This window comes from Lepidochelys olivacea, assembly GCF_965140295.1.
Source record: "Lepidochelys olivacea isolate rLepOli2 genome assembly, chromosome: 8".
Lineage (NCBI taxonomy): Eukaryota > Metazoa > Chordata > Testudines > Cheloniidae > Lepidochelys > Lepidochelys olivacea.
The window spans coordinates 18,703,076-18,725,855 of NC_140418.1; the positions used below are offsets into that span (position 1 = coordinate 18,703,076).

The following is a 22,780-nucleotide window of genomic DNA, read 5'->3' on the forward strand; positions in this document are numbered from 1 at the left end:
GGCTGGGGGACACTCCGGGGAGGCGCACAGGGGAGACACCTGGCTCCAAACATTGGTGGAGCCGGGCCCTGAATATTCCTGGAGCCTTGGCACCACGGGCCAATACAACTCACTGCCCCTGCCTGCTGGCTGTTTCGGGCATTAGTTCTGGTCAGCAGGTGTGCTCTCCGGTGGTGGTGGCTCTCCTGTCCTAGTCTCCACCTGAAGACCCACTGCCTCTCCTTCGTGGCACAGCCCTCTGGCCATCTCACAGTCCGGGTTCCCCCTTTCCAGGGGACTCCTTCTGCATCAGTCTAGCAGCTCCTCGCAGCGGCTTGGCAGTCCACAACCTGGCTGCTGCTTCAGCAGCGTGTCTGTGTTGGGCAGGGGGTGGCGGACCCAGACCTGCCCACTACTATGTGTCCCAGCCCAGAGACCCTGTAAACAACAGCTTTCTGCTGCCCCTCCTTTCTTTCTCCACCAGTCTGTCTCAATTCCCTCAGCTACTTCCCCACAGCCCCAGCCCCTTCGGCTCCTTCACCCGCTTCTCAGGGCCTTGGGCCTGCAAGCCCTAGTAGCCCTGTTCAGAGTGTTAATCCTACAGGCCTCTAGGACACCAGTCCCCTCCCTTAGGCTTCCTGCAGCAGACTCCTTGCTCTGGCCTACAGCTTCCTTTTCTATGGGCCAGCTGGGCCCTGATTGGTTGGTCCTGCCACCACCCTAATTGGCTGCAGCCACAGCTCTAATTGGTGTTTCCTTGCAGCCTTCCAGACTGTGTTTTAACCCTGTCAGGGCCAATGCGGGGCAGATGCCCAATCACACTGTTGCATAGGTTTGAGCTGGGGAGCTCAACAAAGGCAGTATGCATGGTAAACCTATAGAGAGCACAGCAGTATCGATCTGATCAGAACCTGGGTTCATTGCTGTCTGTCCCTCTTCATCATGTTTCCTTGTTTAGATGGAACGGCAAGACACTTTTTATGTTAACTCAGGAGTAGTACACATGCCAGCTGCTGCTAGGGGGGAAAAATGAAGCAGGGGTTTTTCGCCGGAGCACATCTCTGAGCATTTTGGACCATTGGCTCCAGGGCAGGTGTGGGTATCTGCATACATTCCACTTCAGCTGGCAACCTGCATTTTATTGTTCTTCCCATCTTCTTTCCCCCTTTGCAAGATACTGAGCGGTATCAAGAACACAAAGGAAAGGTACTTCTCTCGCCACCAAGTCTTCCATCACAAGTACATGCAGATTTGAATTCTGCTAAAGAAGCTTGCCTGGAGCTTAGGAAGAAATGCACAGGAATTTCTACATGGAATAATGCATATGCCCTTGCCAGGGGGACCGTATTGTTGAAGAGTGAGGAGAGCAATTCCTATGCCTATGTAAAATCAGGTAAGTTGACTTATTAGAACAATCCATAGATCAAATCCACTGCATCACATGACCACTTACATGCTCTGAGTGAAATTCTGATTCATTGGTGTTAATTGAACAACTCCCATTGACTTTACTAGAGTCAGGCTTTCACTCTCTGTTCCTCCTGCATCATGTAGAAGGGCAGAGAGAAGCTGCTTCTGGTGCCACTGTGATCTCCGTATTGATAGTTAGGATAACAGCAGTGCCGTGGTTATAGCTGCTTCCCAATATCTTGTATTTTCCCCCTGAAAGTATGTCACATTCTCCAGTGTTGTATGATGATATAGCTGAAGACTTTGTGGGAATGACCATCCAAACTTTTGTGAGTTTCCTTTGGGCCAGTTCAGTGAGACCATTGGCCTGACAAGCTGCACACGTGTTACCAAAGTTTCTGTCAGGGGCAAGTATGATCTGCTCAGAATTGATTATGCACTGTGGAATTTAAAGTCATATTTTTAAAATAATTTGAATAAATTGTTGCCCCTTTTCGACCTGAGCAGCTAGTCACATTTCATGGCCCTGGGGATGTTCCATTTGGAAGTAGAAGTTGGTGGAGTCTGGTATTTTCTTTGATGCAATCTTGTTTATTTACCAAGAACTTACAAAGTGCTGCTGCTCTGAATGAAGGGGCAACCAAGAACAAGAGTAGCAGTTTCTAGCTTACAGCTCCAGTCCCAAAAGTTCGCTTTCAAGCTTTTTCCAGGGTCTGACTGTGCTCAGGGGCTAGCGCTTGGCTTTCTCTTGCTTTTGCCTCTGGCTCTCTCTCTCCCTTGTCACTTTCTGTGTGCTCTCTAACTTTTTCCCCCCCCTGAAATCCAACAAACCTGGTCACAATACGCAGTGGAACCTACCCACTTGGTGCTTGTTTCTGGGCAGATTCTATTAGGCCTTGTTTTAGGTATGGCTCCTTAATTGTTTATACAGCTATCTTAAGCGAAGGGAGTGTTCACACATCTGTTTGAGTGAGGTTTTAACTAAGGGTATGTCTACACTACGGAATTAGGTCGAATTTATAGAAGTCGTTTTTTTAGAAATCGGTTTTATATATTCGAGTGTGTGTGTCCCCACAGAAAATGCTCTAAGTACATTAAGTGCATTAACTCGGCGGAGTGCTTCCACAGTACCGAGGTTAGAGTCGACTTCCGGAGCGTTGCACTGTGGGTAGCTATCCCACAGTTCCCGCAGTCTCCGCTGCCCAGTGGAATTCTGGGTTGAGATCCCAATGCCTGATGGGGCTAAAACATTGTCACGGGTGGTTCTGGGTACATATCGTCAGGCCCCTGTACCCTCCCTCCCTCCATGAAAGCAAGGGCAGACAATTGTTTCGCGCCTTTTTTTCCTGAGTTACCTGTGCAGACGCCATACCACGGCAAGCATGGAGCCCGCTCAGGTAACCGTCACCGTATGTCTCCTGGGTGCTGGCAGACGCGGTACTGCATTGCTACACAGTAACAGCAACCCATTACCTTCTGGCAGCAGACGGTGCAATACGACTGGTAGCCGTCGTCGTCATGTCCGAGGTGCTCCTGGCCAGGAGTGCCTGGGCAGACATGGGCACAGAGACTAAATTTAGAGTGACTTGACCAGGTCATTCTCTTTAGTCCTGCAGTCAGTCCTATTGAACCGTCTTATGGTGAGCAGGCAGACGATACGGATTGCTAGCAGTCGTACTGTATCATCTTCTGCCGGGCAGGCAAGAGATGAGGATGGATAGCAGTCGTATTGCACCATCCTCTGCCGGGCAGGCAAGAGATGAGGATGGCTAGCAGTCGTATTGCACCATCCTCTGCCGGGCAGGCAAGAGATGAGGATGGCTAGCAGTCCTTCTGCACCGTCTGCTGCCAGCCAAAGATGTAAAAGATAGATGGAGTGGATCAAAACAAGAAATAGACCAGATTTGTTTTGTACTCATTTGCTTCCCCCCCTCCCCTGTCTAGGGGACTCATCCCTCTAGGTCACACTGCAGTCACTCACAGAGAAGGTGCAGCGAGGTAAATCTAGCCATGTATCAATCAGAGGCCAGACTAACCTCCTTGTTCCAATAGGAACAATAACGTAGGTGCACCATTTCTTATTGGAACCCTCCGTGAAGTCTTGCCTGAAATACTCCTTGATGTAAAGCCACCCCCTTTGTTGATTTTAGCTCCCTGAAGCCAACCCTGTAAGCCATGTCGTCAGTCGCCCCTCCCTCCGTCAGAGCAACGGCAGACAATCATTCCGTGCCTTTTTTCTGTGCGGACGCCATACCAAGGCAAGCATGGAGGCCGCTTAGCTCACTTTGGCAATTAGGAGCACATTAAACACCACACGCATTATCCAGCAGTATATGCAGCACCAGAACCTGGCAGAGCGATACCGGGCGAGGAGGCGACGTCAGCGCGGTCACGTGAGTGATCAGGACATGGACACAGATTTCTCTGAAAGTATGGGCCCTGCCAGTGCATGCATCATGGTGCTAATGGGGCAGGTTCATGTGGTGGAACGCCGATTCTGGGCTCGGGAAACAAGCACAGTACGTGTTACTGGCCTGGAGTGGTAAAGTGTCCTACCATGAAGGACGCAATAAGGCTGCCCTCCCCAGAAACCTTTTGCAAAGGCTTTGGGAGTACATCCAGGAAAGCCACGAATGCCAGGGCAAATTAATCCTTTCACATGCTTGCTTTTAAACTATGTATAGTATTTTAAAAGGTACACTCACCGGAGGTCCCTTCTCCGCCTGCCGGGTCCACGAGGCATCCTTGGGTGGGTTCAGGGGGTACTGGCTCCAGGTCCAGGGTGAGAAACAGTTCCTGGCTGTCGGGAAAACCGGTTTCTCCGCTTGCTTGCTGTGAGCTATCTACAACCTCATCTTCTTCTTCTTCGTCCCCAAAACCTGCTTCTGTGTTGCCTCCATCTCCATTGAAGGAGTCAAACAACACGGCTGGGGTAGTGGTGGCTGAACCCCCTAAGATGGCATGCAGCTCATCATATAAGCGGCATGTTTGGGGCTCTGACCCGGAGCGGCCATTCGCCCCTCTGGTTTTCTGGTAGGCTTGCCTCAGCTCCTTAAGTTTCACGTGGCACTGCTTCAGATCCCTGTTATGGCCTCTGTCCTTCATGCGGGAGATTTTGACAAAGGTTTTGGCATTTCGAAAACTGGAATGGAGTTCTGATAGCACGGATTCCTCTCCCCATACAGCGATCAGATCCCGTACCTCCCGTTCAGTCCATGCTGGAGCTTTTTTGCGATTCTGGGATTCCATCATGGTCACCTCTGCTGATGAGCTCTGCATGGTCAACCGCAGTTTGCCACGCTGCCCAAACAGGAAATGAGATTCAAAGGTTCGCAGTTCTTTTCCTGTCTATCTGGCCAGTGCATCTGAGTTGAGAGTGCTGTCCAGAGCGGTCACAATGGAGCACTCTGGGATAGCTCCCGGAGGCCAATACCATCGAATTGTGTCCACAGTACCCCAAATTTGACCTGGCAAGGCCGATTTAAACGCTAATCCACTTGTCAGGGGTGGAGTACAGAAATTGATTTTAAGAGCCCTTTGAGTCAAAATAAAGGGCTTCATCGTGTGGACGGGTGCAGGTTTACATCGATTTAACGCTGCTGAATTCGACCTAAAGTCCTAGTGTAGACCAGGGCTAAATGCATAAAAAGGTTTCGCCCAGCTCATAACAATATTGTTTTGTGTCTTATTGTTGGTGGTTGTTGGTATAAGGCAAAATTGTGGCATTTGGCTGAAGCCCCAATGGCTACACTGCCTTGCGGTGAGCACCATAAGGCATTCTTTGAGGGGTGAAGCATACCTGCGCTCCTGGCTGGCCCTAGGGAGGCAGAGCTCCAGCCCTTTAGGCTCCTCACCCCTGCCTCCTTTCCACAACTAGCTTCCTAAAGGGAGCAAGCAGGTAGTAGCCCTTGTGTTCTCTGGGTCAGTCAGTTTGGGGAGCCCTTACATAGGCTACCCATGCCCCTTACTCCTTATCTGACTGTAAGAGCTAGCCACAGTCTCGCTATAAATTTGTATCATGGCAGCCTATGTGTCCCTGAAATGAATGACAGTGCTGTTTTCTATCTTGTTCTTAGATTGCTCCACGGGTTACTTTGGAAGGGATTGTTCGTCTGTGTGCGGTTTGTGTCACAACGATGATCTGTGCAATCCCTACACGGGAACTTGTGATGATTTCCATTTGTGCAGTGTTCAGAGTGCACCTACAGCCTGTGAGAGAGGTACCTAAACATAAGTGCTTTATGTGTGGCGGGTTTACCTAATGCAGTACAAAAATTTAAAAGTGAGCGATTGCCCTTGTTCTTGGCATAAGCAATATTGCATGTGTTCACTCCTAGCAGTTATTTCCCTTTCCCCTGCATTTTGTCAATGCTTAACTAATTCTCCTTTTTTGTTATGTCAGTAATCTGGACCCTTGGGTACTGTTACTCCTTTGTATTTGATTAGCTATGAAAAGTTTGTGGTGCCCTCGTTTTTCTGGTTGGTCGTATTGGAGTGGCAAATGTTACTACTTCAGCACAGAGGCCCCTGCCAGCTGGCTTCAAGCAAGGGAGAAGTGTAGAAGATACAGAAGTGCAGATCTGCTATGGATTGAGAGCCCAGAAGAAATGGTATTTCTTAGAATTGGTGGGGAAATGTCAATGAAAAAGAAAAATGTTACACACAAGTATTTTCCATTGTTTGACATGCTATAGTATTTATGAAATGTGGTCTTAAAAATATCAAATCTAGTAATTCAGTCATTGGGTTGGAAAGCACCTGTAAATAACTCGTTCATATTTTCTTGTGTCACTAACAGAATTGGTTGTTCTCGGTGATTCCATCAGAAACCTTTTGGACTGGATTGAATAGCAGGCAGCAAGAGTCTATATGGATTTGGTCAAATGAAAAGTCAGCTGCTAAAGAACTCGATTGGTAAAGTTAGTGTGTGACCCTAACAGGCATTGTAAGCACCAGAATCTTAGCTGGTGTAAATTGATGTAGCTCCACTGAAGTTAGTAGAGCTATGCTGACTTACACCAGCTGAGAATCTGGCCCATAACATCAGTTCAAAGCAAAACAGAATTTGTCACTTTGAGACATTTCAGCACAATTGCTGTACTGAGGAAGGTACAGTATCAAGTGATGCTGAAGTTGCAACAGTCGTACATCCTGGAAAAAATGTACAAGAGCTAGGGAAAATTTTTCAAATGAATATGAAAGAGTCTGATTTTTTTTAACAAATTTTTCCTCATTTTCGACCAGTGCTAAAATGCATCAATCTGGAATCATGTTATCAATGTATTGAAAAGCTGTAACAGATCTAGAAACTAGCATGAGACACCGCTGAGTTTGTGAACTCTCTGTGACTCAGAAATAGAATATATGCCATGGATGGAACCAAAGCATGCTGTGATAGCCAGAGCATGCAATTTACTTAAGTCCAAATTTGTCAACTTGGTCCCTTGAAACGTCTGTCAACGAGCAAGAATGGGGGATGTCACTGAAAGCAGAAATAGAGGAAGCTTAAAAAGATGTGTGGCTCATTCTGTTAATATAAATATGTAGTGCCCTGTTGACCCTAATGCTTTAGAGACCAGACTGATCTCATCTGGCTTTTTGCTTGAGTAGGAATCTGATGGGTTTTGGAAGGAACACAGATCTTCTTCCCAGAGTTGTAGAAACTGGTTTATTTCTTTCAAATGTTCTTTTTGCATCCTGAACAGCCAGTATGATCTATTGGATTAAACTTGGGGCTGGGAATCAGATGATTTGGACTCTATTTGTGGTGCCTTTACTGACTATGAATTGGCACGAGTTACTGAATCTCTCTTTGCCTCAATTTCCCCATGTAAACTGGATAATATAATACTTACCTACCTCTGTAGAGGAATCTGAGATAAGTGCAAAGTGTTCTTTAGCTCCTGGGAGAGTGGCACTGGGGCATGGGGCTTTAGCGCCACGAGTAGGGGGTGGAGTGCCAAGGATCGGGGCTTCAGCCCCACGGTGGGATGGGAGGAGCTCGGGGCTTCTGCCTCATGAGAGGTGCCAGGGCTCCTGTAGGTTTGAAAATATTTACCAGAGCTCTGCTCCCGATGGCTCCAGCTGAATTTAAGCCCTGCTCATGGATCATGTAGGTCCCACTTATGTCATGTCGTACTTATGTAATATATGTCTTGTGTTCACCCTCTGCACAGGGGTTAATTTCACTCCTAGAACCTGATCCTGAGTCAATGGAAAGACTCACAAGGATGTTTTGAGGATTAATTAACATTTATAAAATACTTGGAAGTTGAGCAATATTGTTATATATGCTATGTGTTTAAATGGCTGTCGTATCACAGCTAAAGCTTTAAAAAAGATAAACCTTGAATCATAGAATATCAGGGTTGGAAGGGACCTCAGGAGGTCATCTAGTCCAATCCCCAATTAAATCATCCCAGCCGGGGCTTTGTCAAGCCTGACCTTAAAAACTTCTAAGGAAGGAGATTCTACCACCTCCCTAGGTAACGCATTCCAGTGTTTCACCACCCTCCTAATGAAAAAGTTTTTCCTAATATCCAACCTAAACCTCCCCCACTGCAACTTGAGACCATTACTCCTTGTTCTGTCATCTTCTACCACTGAGAATAGTCTAGAACCATCCTCTTTGGAACCACCTCTCAGGTAGTTGAAAGCAGCTGTCAAATCCCCCCTCATTCTTCTGCAGACTAAACAATCCCACTTCCCTCAGCCTCTTCTCATAAGTCATGTGTTCCAGACCCCTAATCATTTTTGTTACCCTTCGCTGGACTCTCTCCAATTTTTCCACATCCTTCTTGTAGTGTGGGGCCCAAAACTGGACACAGTACTCCAGATGAGGCCTCACCAATGTTGAATAGAGGGGAACGATCACGTCCCTCGATCTGCTGGCTATGCCCCTACTTATACATCCCAAAATGCCATTGGCCTTCTTGGCAACAAGGGCACACTGTTGACTCATATCCAGCTTCTCGTCTACTGTCACCCTTAGGTCCTTTTCCTCAGAACTGCTGCCTAGCCATTCGGTCCCTAGTCTGTAGCGGTGCATTGGATTCTTCCGTCCTAACTGCAGGACCCTGCACTTATCCTTGTTGAACCTCATCAGATTTCTTTTGGCCCAGTCCTCCAATTTGTCTAGGTCCCTCTGTTTCCTATCCCTACCTGCCACCGTATCTATCACTCCTCCTAGTTTAGTATCATCCGCAAATTTGCTGAGAGTGCAATCCACACCATCCTCCAGATCATTTATGAAGATTTTGAACAAAGGGATACAAGTACTTCCAGTTTAACATTCAGTGGTCATGTATTTTGTATTTCAGGTTATCCATGAATGGACATCCATCTGGAAGATGTGCAGGTATCCAGCCAGCACCCAGAAGTATTTTAAAGTTTAACTGTGAAAATAAGTACAGATGGCTTTGTAAGAAAGCTGAATGTAAGTTGCAATGAGGGAGTTTAAGGAAACTTTTTCCAAACTTTCTAATTTTTTTCCCTCAACTTTTGGGGGTGGAGGGGGGGGCTTTGAAGTATGAGAATAGAATATAATACAAATTAATTATATAAAGCCTCTGTCCTGCAAACCTGCCTGGAGTTATTCAGTGTTTAAAGTGACCATAGAGATTATTAGTAGATAGTATAAATTATGGAAAATGGGGTTTAAAGACTGCAGGCTGGGAAAAAATAAAAGCATTTAGCTACAAGAGTAATACTAAGTTATCAAGGAAACAGACAATGGAGGAAATATTTGAAAGTCAATATGGTGGAGAGATACATCAAGGTTCTAGATGGCAGGAACTTCTGAGGAGAAGGTTCTTGTATCAACGCTAGCCAGACAGGGAGAAGTAGTAGAGACAAACCAATGGAGTGGGGTAGGGAAATGAGAGCAAAAGGCTTGTGAAACAGGGTAGCCTAAGTCCATGGAGAACAACAGTCCTTGTCTGGATCCTCATCTGGTGTGAATGGGCATAGCTCCTTGAAGTAGTTGAGGCTGCACCCAGATGTTTGGCAATCTGGACTGCTACTATGATAGCAGCAGCACAGCTATGGTTTTCCACAGGGATTTTTAAGGATATTTTCATCATTAAAACTCAGTTCTTCCCCTCCCCAGTTTTCTTCCCTAAGCATAATTCTGTGATGATCTAAGGTATCCTTATGGAGCTCCCTCTTTAGGTGGAATAGAATCCTTATTCTTCTCCTTGCACTAGGGTTCACACTCCAGATCACATACCTTTTGTGACATGTTACCTTAGAGCAATATATTGCTCTGGATCAGTGAATGAAACTCCCACTGGTTTCAGTGGCAGCTGAATGTACATATCAAGAGCAGTCTAAGATCTTTATTTCTGTGCATTGTTTCGTTGACATCCTGTTAAGTGCAGCTATCTTTATGCCAAGAACGTAGTCTTGAGATGATGTGTAGGGGGAGACCTGCTGGTTGCAGGCAATCCGTGATGATGTTGTGTATTAGTGATGGCAGTCCTATCTCAGCTGATGGAAGGAGAAGAATGACATAACTTGAAACAAACTGACAAGGTTGTATAAAATGCTTGTGGTAAATTTTGAAAACCTCCATCTGTAGTTTTCTCATTTCATTCCACTTATATAAAATGGATTTAATTTTTCAAAAATTCTTTGAAATCTCATGTCCTCTTGAAAATGGTTCTCCTGAGAAGCAAAACTCTCTACATTTTTGATATATTGAATTTCCAAATTCATAATTTAGTTGAGGTGAAGATCAGTTTGCACAATAAAACATGCACGTTCACCTCAGTCTGGCATCTAATTTTGCTGTATAGTTTGTCCATATAGTCCTGTGCATGCTTTTCTATGCAAATTTTAGTAACACATGTGTATACACACAAACTACAGGTTTCAGTAATTCTACACATCCAAAACTAAATGGAGTTTTGAAAATTTACCTTGTATGGCTTCCAAAAACATAGTTCATTTCATTGCATGGATTTGTTTTTTCTTTTGTATTTTATAGCTCCACACATTTTTGATGTGTTTCTTAGTCGGTACCTGTCAAGACCATTTTCATCACAGAAGATGTACAACTCCCTCCATAGTGCTAAGATAGACTGCTTACATGACAGGAACTGCACAGGAGTAGTAAAAGTCTCTCAGTACTTCAGAAGAGTGGCAGGAATTGATGAAATCCACTTTGCTCCTTTTAGTGCTCCCTCGAGTGCTATTTCATATGTAAAACGTGGTATGTGTCACACTCCAAGTACAAATTTGCTGCAGGTACAGAAGAATGATTGCCATGTGGTAAATTGCATTAACTTTTCACCTATAATTGCCTCACCAGTCTATGGTGGTTAAAGCAAGTTGAAATGTTTCATCAAAATTTGCCCAGTTTTGGAAAACTGAATTTTTTTTTTTGTGGCAAAAATACTTGTGCCTTTTTTTAAACTAGTCATTTTTAACAAAAGCTTTTTAACATTAAAAATTAGACTGTTTCTTGTTCTTTTGATTTATTTTTTTTGCATTGCCAGTTTAGCATGATCAATTACTCATGTAGCAGGCTTTTTTCAAAACAGAAATAATTTTTGAAAGTTTTCCAATTTCGAAAATGACTTTTTGTACTTAAAAAAATTTTATGGAAAATTCTGAAAACCCAAGGAGATGAAAAAACATTCAAATTTGCAGAAATTATTTGCAGAAACTGAAAACTTACTTCAAAGTCTTTGGTACTGATTTCTTCCTCTGGTAGAAGTGTTGACTGCAGATTATGGTGCTGAAAGGGGTGCAAAGGTAACGGTAAGCTCCCTGAATTCTGGGGCTGCTCTGTGCTTGACTGGTCTCTTGGCTAATGTTAGAGCAACCTGAAATGTGTTTTAACTAGGGCTGTCAATTTAATCGCAGTTAACTCATGCGATTAACTAAAAAAAATTAATCGTGATTAATCGCCCTATTAACTGCACTGTTAAATAATAGAATATCAATTGAAATATATTAAATATTTTGGATGCTTTTCTACATTTGAAATATATATATTTTAAATTACAACAGTATACAAAGTGTACAGTGCTCACTTTATATTATTTTTATTACAAATATTTGCACTGTAAATATAGCAAACAAAAGAAATAGTATTTTTCAGTTCACCTCATACAAGTACTGAAGTACAATCTCTTTAGCATGTAAGTGCAACTTACAAATGTATATTTTTTTTGTTACATAACTTCACTCAAAACCAAAACAATGTAAAACTTTAGAGCCTTCAAGTCCACTCAGTCTTACTTCTTGTTCAGACAATCACTAAGACAGATACATTTGTTTATATTTATGGGAGATCATGCTGCTCGCTTCTTATTTACAGTGTCACCTGAAAGTGAGAACAGGTGTTCACGTGGCACTTTTGTAACCGGCATTGCAAGGTATTTACGTGCCAGTTATGCTAAACATTCATGTGCCCCTTCATGCTTTGGCTACCATTCTAGAGGACATACTTCCATGCTGCTGATGCTCGTTAAAAAAATAATGCATTAATTAAACTTGTGACTGAACTCCTTGGTGAAGAATTGTATGTCTCCTACTCTGTTTTGCCTGCATTCTGCCATATATTTCATGTTATAGCAGTCTCGGATGATGACCCCGCATATGTTGCTTGTTTGAAGAACACTTTCACTGCAGAATTGACAAAACACAAAGAAGGTACCAATGCGATATTTCTAAAGATAGCTACATCACTTGACCCAAGGTTTTAGAATCTGAAGGGCCTTCCTAAATCTGAGAGGGTCGAGGTGTGGAGCATGCTTTCTGAAGTCTTAAAAGAGCAACACTCCATTGTGGAAACTACAGAACCCAAACCACCAAAAGTGAAAATCAACCTGTCTGCTGGTGGGATCTGACTCAGATGATGAAAATGAACATGCGTCAGTTCATAGTGCCTTGGATGGTTATTGAGCAGAACCTGTAATCAGCATGGATACATGTCTTCTGGAACAGTGGTTTGAACCATTAAGGGACATATGAATCTTTAGTGCATCTGGCACCTAAATATCTTGCAACGCCGGCTACAACAGTGTCATGCGAATGCTTGTTCTCACTTTCAGGTGATATTGTAAATGAGCAGAGGGCAGTATTATCCAGGGTGGATTTGATTTAAATCAGATTGATTTAAATCATGATTTAAATCACTGGTCAGGAAGACTCTATTTAATGACGGATTTCTACATAAAAGTGCATTCATGTTGGTTGTTTTAACCTTAATATATATTCACAACTCAGCGATAGATGTAGGTTTCATTTTTAGAAGGTGCACACTATACATTTTTAAAGTGGTCTATTTTGAAAACTTTTCAGATTAGTTTTACAGCTATATCAGAAAATGAATGATTGATTATTTCATTTAACAAAGGTAATTAAAGCATAGTTCACCTCCCAGTGACTTCATAAATATCTCGAATTCAACAGGGGTTAATCATTAATATTTGGAAGATTTTCTTGCCATGCTGTATTAGGAGGAAAGCATCACCAGACAGACATTTAAATTGTTTTATTTAACTAAAACAACAACATTATGTATTCTGGATTTTTTTCTTCAACAGCAAACATAGAATATTTTAACAAAACAAGCATATGAATTTTTGAATTTATTTAAACGTTCAAGTTTTTAAAAATCAGGTTTTTGTTAAAATTGTTTAACTAAAATAGTTAAATGAAATTTTAAAAAAAATTAAATCTACTATGTCATCCAGGTCAACATGAGAAACTTAAAATATTGGCTTCTGCAGCTAACTCAGTCATCTTCACCTTCATCTTCCTGTTTGTTCATAATCTGGAAAAGAAAAACAAGCTTTCCTGCTTTTTCAGGTCCCAAATGATCTCAATTTTGGAATGAATTAGTCCAAAGGAAGAAAATATTGTTTCTACACTGGCAGAAGAAGCTACTGCTGTTAAAAGTGAGATTATCACTTCAGCAATCTCTGAATCCAAGTGCTTAAGTGACTTCCACAAGTTCACTGGTGTGACTCTCTTTAAAACATCAAACATATACTTCTTGAGTGGCTCACCCTTAGCTCTGGAGTTTATTATAGCTGGCATTATGGAGGTATGGTTGCTGGATGTCCATGTCATAGCCAACTCCTCTTCTTCAGCAGTTAAGGTTTGACACTGATACCAAGTTATTGAGAATATTTGCAAGAAAATTAGCTGGAGATAGTGCTTGTCCTATTTGTTTTTTTTTGTTTGTTTTTTTTTAATGCTTGTAACTTAACTCTGTCATTGCATAATTTCTCTTTTTAAGATCTCACTCAGTTCCTTCCAAATTTCAACAGCATCAGCAATAAAACAGGTATTTCCTGCATTTTGTTCAAGGCTACAGAAATAGGCTTCAGGGTCTCAGCATGTGTTCGACATTTCTCTTAAGCCCAGTGGTGAGAACTTTGGCTGTGACAGGGCCATCTATTTTTTCACGATTTTGTTCACAAACTATCATCAGATTAGGCCAGTTCTTCAGACAGTGCTCAAAACAGTCCACTATTGAGTTCCATCGCACATCTTGTGGGAGATTTAGCTTGGTTCCTCCCACTTTTTTCAGAGCAGCTGTTGCAAGGTGGTGGTTACAGAAGTATTTTGCAATTTCAACATTAGCCTTTATTTCTGGAACACTGAAGTCTTTGGCTAGAAGGTGCATCAAATGAGCACTGGAACTGTATGTTATTAGTTTGGGACTCTCTTCTAAATAATGACAGGTTTCAGAGTAGCAGCCGTGTTAGTCTGTATTCGCAAAAAGAAAAGGAGGACTTGTGGCACCTTAGAGACTAACCAATTTATTAGAGCATAAGCTTTCGTGAGCTACAGCTCACTTCCTCAGATGCATATCGTGGAAACTGCAGCAGGCTTTATATATACACAGAGAATATGAAACAATACCTATTCCCACCCCACTGTCCTGCTGGTAATAGCTTATCTAAAGTGATTTCCAGCACAAATCCAGGTTTTCTCACCCTCCACCCCCCCACACAAATAGTGAATTTGTGTGGGGGGGTGGAGGGTGAGAAAACCTGGATTTGTGCTGGAAATCACTTTAGATAAGCTATTACCAGCAGGACAGTGGGGTGGGAATAGGTATTGTTTCATATTCTCTGTGTATATATAAAGCCTGCTGCAGTTTCCACGATATGCATCTGAGGAAGTGAGCTGTAGCTCACGAAAGCTTATGCTCTAATAAATTGGTTAGTCTCTAAGGTGCCACAAGTCCTCCTTTTCTTTCTTCTAAATAATGTCTTCTCATCTTGGATACATTTACAGCATTGTCTGTAACCAAGCTGCGGACTAGACATTTGCATTTTTTTCACAATTTGTTATAGCTTTTACTACTACTTCTTGTCAGTATTCTGCTGTGTGTGGCTTTCCTGATGTATCAATTGTTTCTGTAAGGAAGACATTCCCTTCTTCTGTTGTCACACAGGCACATATAACAGGATCATTGTGGACATTGCTCCACCCATCAAGACTCAGGTTAACAATTTTACCCTCTAGACCAGGGGTGGGCAAACTTTTTGGCCCAAGGGCCACATCAGGGTTGCAAAACTGTAGGGAGGGCTGTGCCTCCCCAAACAGCCTGGCCCCACCCCCATCCACCCCTTCCCACTTCCCACCCTCTGACTGCCCCCCTTCAGAACCCCTGACCCATCCAACCCCCTTCCCCCCGCTCCTTGTCCCCTGACCTCCCCCTCCCAGGACCCCCCGCTTCTATCCAACACCCCCGGGGGGCGGGAGGGGGTCAGGAGACAGGAAGCAGGGAGTCCCTGCTCCTTATCCAACCCCCCTGCTCCCCGCCCTCTTACCATGCTTCTCAGAGCAGCAGGAGCTCGCAGCCCTGCCACCCGGCTGGAGCCAGCCATGCTGCTGCGCTGCCCGGCAGGAGCGGCGGGCCAGAGCGCGGGTGGCGAGCTGAGGCTGTGGGCGAGGGGGGACAGCAGGGGAGGGGCCGGGAGCTAGCCTCCCTGGCCGGGAGCTCAAGGACCCAGGACAGGCCGGTTGTGGCCCGCGTGCCGTAGTTTGCCCACCTCTGCTCTAAACTTTTTGCACACTGCTCAGTTTCTCTTTCATACACTTTATCCAGCAATTTGCCTGCGACATCTCTTTTGTGTAGACTGTATCCTGGTCTTAATGACTGAACCATGTTAATGAAGTGTGGGTTCTCAATCATACGGAAAGGAGAGTTTGTTGCATAAACAGGACAATTTTTCATCATTACCTCTTTTTGTAATCTGCTGGTTCTTATCACAAACTTATCTATAATTGTTTCTGGATGATGGAGATTTTTTTTTTTTTTGCTACAGGTGATATAATGTGGCTATGTGACATACATGAGTGACTGAAACACTATCATTGGCAGATAACTCTGAAACTATATCTACCTTCAAGATCACCATCATTGTCTAGTCTTCAGAATCCTGTATGTTAAGGGTGGATTCTCCTAAACAAAATAAGTCAATGCAGTTATTTAATTATTATTACCATACTGCTCATTTAGTATTACTCATTGCATTCATTGACACTCAGTACTACTTTAAAGGTGAAATTGTAAAAGGAAGATCTGCCTATTTCAGCTATTTATTTTTTATCACAACTGCATCTAAAATGATAGTATCATAGAGTAACAACTATATTTTTTGCTCAAACATGAGAATTCAAGAATAGTCCAGAAGGAAGACAGGCATTCCTTAAGAAAGAAGTATGAAATAAAGTTTACCAACCTGAGGATCCTGCATGTTCAGACACGTTCCTTTCATCAACTTCAACGCAGCTTCCTTCTGAGAAGGAACGCTTCTCATGATATTGTTTCATTCGGATAACCAGGCCTTGCATTTCTTTGTTACACTGTTTGAATTTTGCACGCATGCCTGTCTTACCCACACGTAGAAGAACTTCATTAGAATATTTCCAGACTGGGTCTATTTTATGGCCTGCTGCAATTACAGGTTTTCCCTTCTATTGAGAGAATGGTATGGTAGATCTCATATCAATAAAGGCTACACTCAGAAAGACCTCAAGACTTCTGGAATATACAGCTCAAACAGTTACACTTTTGTTCTACTGCCTGTCCCTCCCTTCTCACATTTATCTCCAGACTTGTTCTCCTTGTCCAGATGTATTCCACCCGCAACAATCTTCTATTCATTGAACTTTTTGAAACTTTGCATTTTTAGAGAGAGGTAAGGGATTGACTGACTCTGTGTACACAAATTTGCAGAGGGACAATAGGGTTGAAGTCTGTTATTTCTCACCTCTATATATTTATTTATTTTAAAACATTTTTGCTGTTAACAAGCCCGTTATCTCTGAAGACACAAATCTACAGTTTGAGAACTGCAGACTAACCATCTCTGATGGTATCTTCTAGATAGAGCACTGAGTCCCATTGGATAGATAGAAAGATTAACCTAAATAACTTATATAGAAGCCCCTGGGTCCCTAATCCATGAACTATTGAAACTCATTTACAAAACTTTTCTTAAACATTACATGAATATATTGTCCCCTACTATAGACTTTATAATCCCTATTACATTATAGGTCAAAGAGATCTCATCATGGATCTTAATTAAAACTATCTTTAGATAGGTTTTTTCCTCAAAAAGCAGTTTATAAAAAAAATCAGATTTTTTTGTTTTTAAATCATTGATTTTTATCCACCCTGATTGCATCTCAGTAAATAACACTTCTGCTTAAGGGCCTGGTCCTGGAATTCCTTAGGAAGTAACAGTCTCGTTGAAATCAGGATCAGGTCTTTCATTAGTAATATTTTAGATAGCTTCTTAGCTATATCACTTCTCCTCTACATTTAAGTCTGGTATGTTGGTTGTTCTTCATACAGAATGTTCTTTGGGATACTATGGAGAAAACTGTGCAGGAGTTTGTCTGCAGTGTCCTGGAAACTTCAGATGCAATTCAGTAACTGGCAAATGCCCAGAAAAGTTAATGTGTGTGGACAAATTTAAAGGTGAAATTTGTGAATCAGGTACAGTAACGTTAATTAATTGGGGTTTTTTTTTAATTCACCTTTTCTGTCTAATATGTATAGTGCATACATAAAATTATATTACCTGTCCCAGGACATCCTGGATCTTAAATGTTTTAGTGTGACCTGCAGATGTAACCAAAATGAATTATTCTTTGAATATACTGAGTTGGGCTAGCTTCACAAAAGGATTTAAGCACCTAACAGTCACTTTAGGCACCTAAATCCCAGAATCAGGCCCAATTGGGCGTTCACAAAACCTCTGCTCAGCTCCACGTCTACATTTTTGCAGTAAAAGTTTCCTAGGTGCCTATGTTTCTGCCACTATGCATGGCAGCCCCACTAGGCATCCAGATGCCTTTCCATCAGAACAGTGCACGAACTGGAGGAAGATAGACATTCCTCTGCCTAACTTGCCTGCAGGGCCTCATCCAGTGAGCGTGCTCAGAGCTCACCTAGCAGATGTGCTATATCCTCTGTTTTATACCTAGGGAACTGAAGTTACAGGTAGAGCAAAGAATCATACCTGTTTCCCAGCTCCCAGGCTGGCACTCCAACCACTGTACCATCTTTTCTCTGTAGCCCAGATTTGGCTCATTGTAACTTCAGGGCATACATCAGCTACAGAATCAGTCCCTTAATAAGGGCCTGATCCAACTCTTATCAAGTCAAATGGAAAATTCCCATTGACTCCAGTGGGAGTTGGATCAAGTCTTAACTAAGGTAACTTGTTTTTCTTTACAGTAATTCTCAGTCATTAGGTTGTAGGACAGGGATTGGCAACCTTTGGCCCATGGCCCGCCAGTGTAGGCCCCCTGGTGGGCTGGGCCGGTTTGTTTACCTGCTGCGTCCGCAGGTTCAGCCGATTGCAGATCCCACTGGCTGCGGTTCGCTGCTCCAGGCCAGTGGGGGCAGCAGGAAGCAGCACGAGCCGAGGTGTTATGCTTAAACAGAGGGATGTGCTGGCTGCTGCTTCCTGCAGCCCCTGTTGGTCTGGAGCCACTGCCAGTGGGACCTGCGATCGGCGGAACCTGCAGACGCGGTAGGTAAACAAACCGGCCCAGCCCGCCAGGGGTCTTACCCTGGCGGGCTGCGGGCCAAAGATTGCCAATACCTGTTGCAGGATTTTCTTTACCCCAACAGTTTGTTCCTTTTCTGTTGCTTGCCCTTGATGGAGACTTGGGATATTTGGCTGTTTTGAATGATTGTGTGTATGCACATACGTGTGTGTATAGGTGTACATGTGTGTATTTGTTTTCTCTTTATTATTCAGTATTACTTGTGCTGATTCTCATCTCCTCCCCTTTGTGTACCAGCAGTTACATTATATAACAAATTTTGTCTCTGGAAAGGTAGAGCCCTTCTCTGAGGCTATAACTTGTGCAAATTAAAAGCTGAAGTACAGAGGTTTATTTAATTTGAACTTTTTTTCTTTATAAAAAGAAACCTAACAAACGTTTCCACAGCATTGAAACTCAGAACAAATGTGGGTCTTGTCTTGCTTCTGTTGAAGTCTATGGCAAACTGTTCAGGAGACTGTTTTTCATGTCATGGCTTTGATGTCTTCTGCTTTTATAGTGGAAGCAGAACCCTGCAGGTAGGCAGAGGAGATATTTTGTTTCTAAAAATAAACATGGTCTCAATTTTTGGAACCATATTTTCGGTGGACCTCCTTAAGGGCACCTGAAAAACTTGCATGCCCGCCTGCTAATTTCCATGTGCAGAATGAATGCACTTAAGCAGTTTGCAGACACAGGGAAAGAGACTCACTGAAAATGTGACCCATACAGTTTCAAATAGTTAGCAAATTTCTTTATGGAGGTGTAAAGTATTTTTAATATCTTTTGCAGACTCTGTGGTGGTGCTTATTTTATAGTAGTGCCTAGGATTTCCAGTCAAGGATCAGGGCCTCAGGCACTGTATGGACAAAGCTTTGCTATTCACCCGTTTAAAAGTGTGTACGCCTGTCTTCAGAAACCTGCACATACCCCTGTGGAACCTCACCGCACATTTTTTCAGCTAATGGCCCATTTAGCTGTGTCACTGCTCGTGGTCTGTTGTCTGTTCATCCTGGATGATATGTTACCCGGGTTGATACATCTTTCTACATTCCCTTTGCCCTTAAACTTCTTTGTTTGCAGGACTCACCAGTTTAAAGTGCCCTCAAGACCCCACGTGGTGGTACTGGAATGGAAACTGTTATTACCTAGAAAAGAAAGAGACTATGCGGTGGGAGCAGGCTCTGGCCCAGTGTGCATTGTATAAGCATGCTAGTCTTCTCCAAATAGATAGTGCAGAAGAAAAGGTATTTTTGAAAAGGGAAGGAGTTATTTTCATTCCAAAGAAAATCTGTAGTTTGAAGGTCTTAAATTAATTTTGTATTGTCTTTTCAATCTTGAAAGTTAAATTTCTCTCTGGTTACTCTGTTGGTCTCCTCTCTTTGGGGAATGCTTTATTTCAATGTAGTTCTAAGGCAGCAGAGCCAACTCTTCTTCCCCTTTGTTTATCAAATGGGGTTTTTCACTGACTTCCTGGCAGGATTTGAGGGACAGTTGGATGAGAAGAGCCTTGTGGGAGTTTTAGCAACAGCAGAAAATTGTTACTGTTTCAGATGTGGGTGGCTTCCATGCTGGAGGGTGGCACCTGGATTGGTTTGTCAAAGCAGCAGTCTGGTGCCTGGCAATGGACTAGCGGACATGGTGCTAATCTTGCAGTCAACTGGTAAGGAGTTACCACCTTAATTATGAAAACCTAGCAGTCAAGGAGCTGGGGAATGGGTTGACTTTATATGCTTGGCTGTTTCATGTACTCAACTGATCTTCCATAGTCTGAGGTGCTTCCCCAGCTAACTCCCCCCGGGAATCACGGCTATAGCCTGCTGGAGCAAAGTATTTGAGACTTGTTTTAATTTTAACCATAGTAGCTGTCATGTTCTCTGTACATTAGCATTAGCTGCAGATGCTAGAGCTGACAGTTGTCTAGTAGATTTGGCAGGCATAAAAATTTCTGTTAAGCAGGAAAATGGAAGACATCGAGATTTGCTTTTATAATGATTAGTGTAAAAATAATCTTCACGAACAAAGGGGTATATAACACCTGGTTGGAACCACTTTATGAAGCAGTACAAATAAAGTGGTGGATGGACTCTTGAGTCCCTTTGTGAATCTCGCCCTTAATCCTTCTCTATGCTGGAGATTTGTCCTAACTGTTGCCATCGGTGCCCAGCCTGTAGCGTAGCTGCTTCACTGCAGATTCCTAGCATAACATTGGTAAAGAGCTATGAAGTCATGATTTACACTATTGCAGCTTACCTTGATTTCAAGCAGGGATATCCTCCACAAGTGCAAACAGCAGCTTTGCGGATCTATGCCAGGGGGAGGTGTGTGCTCAGTTACACTGATTGCTGGCCATTGGGGCAGATCCACTTTGGAGACACGGTCTTATATTGCTAAACAGTCAGGCTTCCGAGTGATCACTGATAGACTGCCCATGAAATTCAGGCCTCTTTATCTCGAAGGATGTTGGCCCCACCATCCAACAGTTCCTTTACTGTGGGAGCATGAAAAAGGGACAGAAATTAAGATTAGTCCCAAAACTAGCAGAAATATTAAAGCTGCAAATGTATTCTTGATGGCTTTGTTGTGTAGCTTTCCTATCTGCATTTTCTGTCTTCCAGATCCATTAGAGATAAGTCTTCAAGTCACTTTAGGTGGACAAAGTTTTAAATATCATGTGTACATCCTCAGGTCTTTGATTTGCTTCCCAAACCATGCATTTTAGATTCTGTAGGTGTTCTGAGGATTAACTCTTCTTAAATTCCTTTAATTCTTTAATTATTGTGAAGAAACTCTCATCTTATTCTCACATTTCTGTTCTATTTGTCAAAGATTAATGAACTTTAAATCTACTAATGCAAAGTATTAGGTACCGGCATTTTTTAAATCAAGTTTTCTAAAAGATATATTGTAGGAATTATTTTGTGGATGTTCTATGTCCTGTGTGTTACAGGAGGTCAGACAAGATGATCATAATGGTTCCTCTGGCCTTCGAATCACTGAATTTGCATGTGTGCATTTGGCAGTTTCAATAAGAAACCTTCTGGAATTAAATACAAAAATAGCAGAAAATGCATTTGCACTCCATAGATACAAAAAATTTTAATCACACTCTTGAAAGCACCTGAAATCAACATAGGAATTATTGAAATGATAGAATAACATTTTGTATTTGAATGTGGAGAGATGTGATTTCAGCATGAGTGTTTCTTTTCCTTTTGGATAGATTGACTCAGTTGAATGCTTGACCTACTTAAGATCATATTGTTGCCATTATTTCTGTTGTATGTAGCAAATGGGTATTAATGGGTTTATTGGGATTTTTTTTTGGGAGTAGTTACATTTTTCAGTAGTTTTGAAAAGAGCCAATATAACAAAGAGGAGAGAGGGTATTTATATTCTGATAACTTCTTGTTTCATAATAAAAGAACAATTTACTGGGGAGCATATTGTGTGTTTCTGATTGTGCAGCAGGGCTAATGATTGCTTTAGTAATCACCTATGCTTCCTTATTTTTGTAAACAGGCTTTCAGACATTAAAAGGGGTCAAAGTGGGTGCGCTCAGATGAAGAAAGGAGGAGAACTTATGGCTACTAGTTGCTCCACACACCTGCTCTGGGGGTGTGAAAAACAAGCAGGTGGTGATCTAAAGAACCAGTAGTCGCGTCTACAGCTAATTATGTAGGATCTTATAAGATGCTTTTCACAATGTATCTGATTGCATGTTGCTGCATATGTACTGTGCCCGGGGAATGCAGATTCCAGAGCTAGCTAACTCTGTGTGCCAAGTATTCAGGTGGTATAAATGGGTTTATCTCATTGATTTAAATGGAACTGTGCTGATTTCACAGCAGCTGAGAATCTGCCCCTAATCTCCACAATGTAATTTAAATTAGGAATTGCTGTGGAAGAACAATTTAGAAAAAATGTATCAACAAGATACTTTCAAAACTAATTCATGATATACAAAAAGACGATCATGAGATGTGTCTTATTGACAAACCTCAAATAGCAAAATTGAATTACTGTATTACATGCCATGGTATCTTTTGATAAATCATGTGGTGGTTTGTTTGACTTTATACGTGGTAACTATTGAATAAAATGAAGCTATTGTGTGAAATTCCTTCTGTGTCTCCAGATGGACTGTATAAAATACTACTACTTAAATTTGTGCTGCTAGAGAAGTTCAACCCCCCCAAAAAAATATTTTAGTCTAAATGAAACAGATTTTCCCTGCAGATGAAGCTTTCTGGGTTCAGACAACAAAACAGTTCATAAAAAGTAAGGGTCTAAAATAATTCTGTACAACATGGTGTGCATCAGAAATTGGTGCATTAACCAGGAAAAAGCAGGG

General features: G+C 42.5%; 2 protein-coding genes across 2 annotated transcripts in view; both read left to right on the forward strand.

Annotated features, from left to right (window-relative positions):
* The first annotated feature begins 1,261 nt into the window (after positions 1 to 1,261).
* Positions 1,262 to 22,166, forward strand: LOC311525631 (uncharacterized protein). The gene is made up of 8 exons (XM_084637934.1): positions 1,262 to 1,372; positions 5,466 to 5,609; positions 6,188 to 6,303; positions 8,709 to 8,824; positions 10,376 to 10,600; positions 17,225 to 17,368; positions 19,980 to 20,089; positions 21,949 to 22,166. Exons 2-7 carry the CDS (start codon positions 5,526 to 5,528, stop codon positions 20,057 to 20,059), a joined length of 765 nt encoding a protein of 254 aa, XP_084494060.1. The 5' UTR covers positions 1,262 to 1,372; positions 5,466 to 5,525; the 3' UTR covers positions 20,060 to 20,089; positions 21,949 to 22,166.
* The window catches only part of LOC311525659 (uncharacterized protein), a gene marked incomplete at its 5' end in the record, with an annotated part of 45,072 nt that continues 42,356 nt past the window's right edge, over positions 20,065 to 22,780 (forward strand). The window contains one exon of the mRNA XM_084637960.1: positions 20,065 to 20,089. Within this exon, the coding sequence (XP_084494086.1) occupies positions 20,065 to 20,089 (25 nt within the window). The remainder of the gene's footprint in view (positions 20,090 to 22,780) is intronic.

Excerpts from the sequence above, each read along its gene's own strand:
- LOC311525631 (XM_084637934.1), top strand. The coding sequence starts at position 5,526 with ATGATCTGTGCAATCCCTACACGGGAACTTGTGATGATTTCCATTTGT. Across the intron at positions 5,610-6,187 it reads ACCTACAGCCTGTGAGAGAG|AATTGGTTGTTCTCGGTGAT; the intron begins GTACCTAAACAT and ends TGTCACTAACAG. Across the intron at positions 8,825-10,375 it reads GCTTTGTAAGAAAGCTGAAT|CTCCACACATTTTTGATGTG; the intron begins GTAAGTTGCAAT and ends TGTATTTTATAG.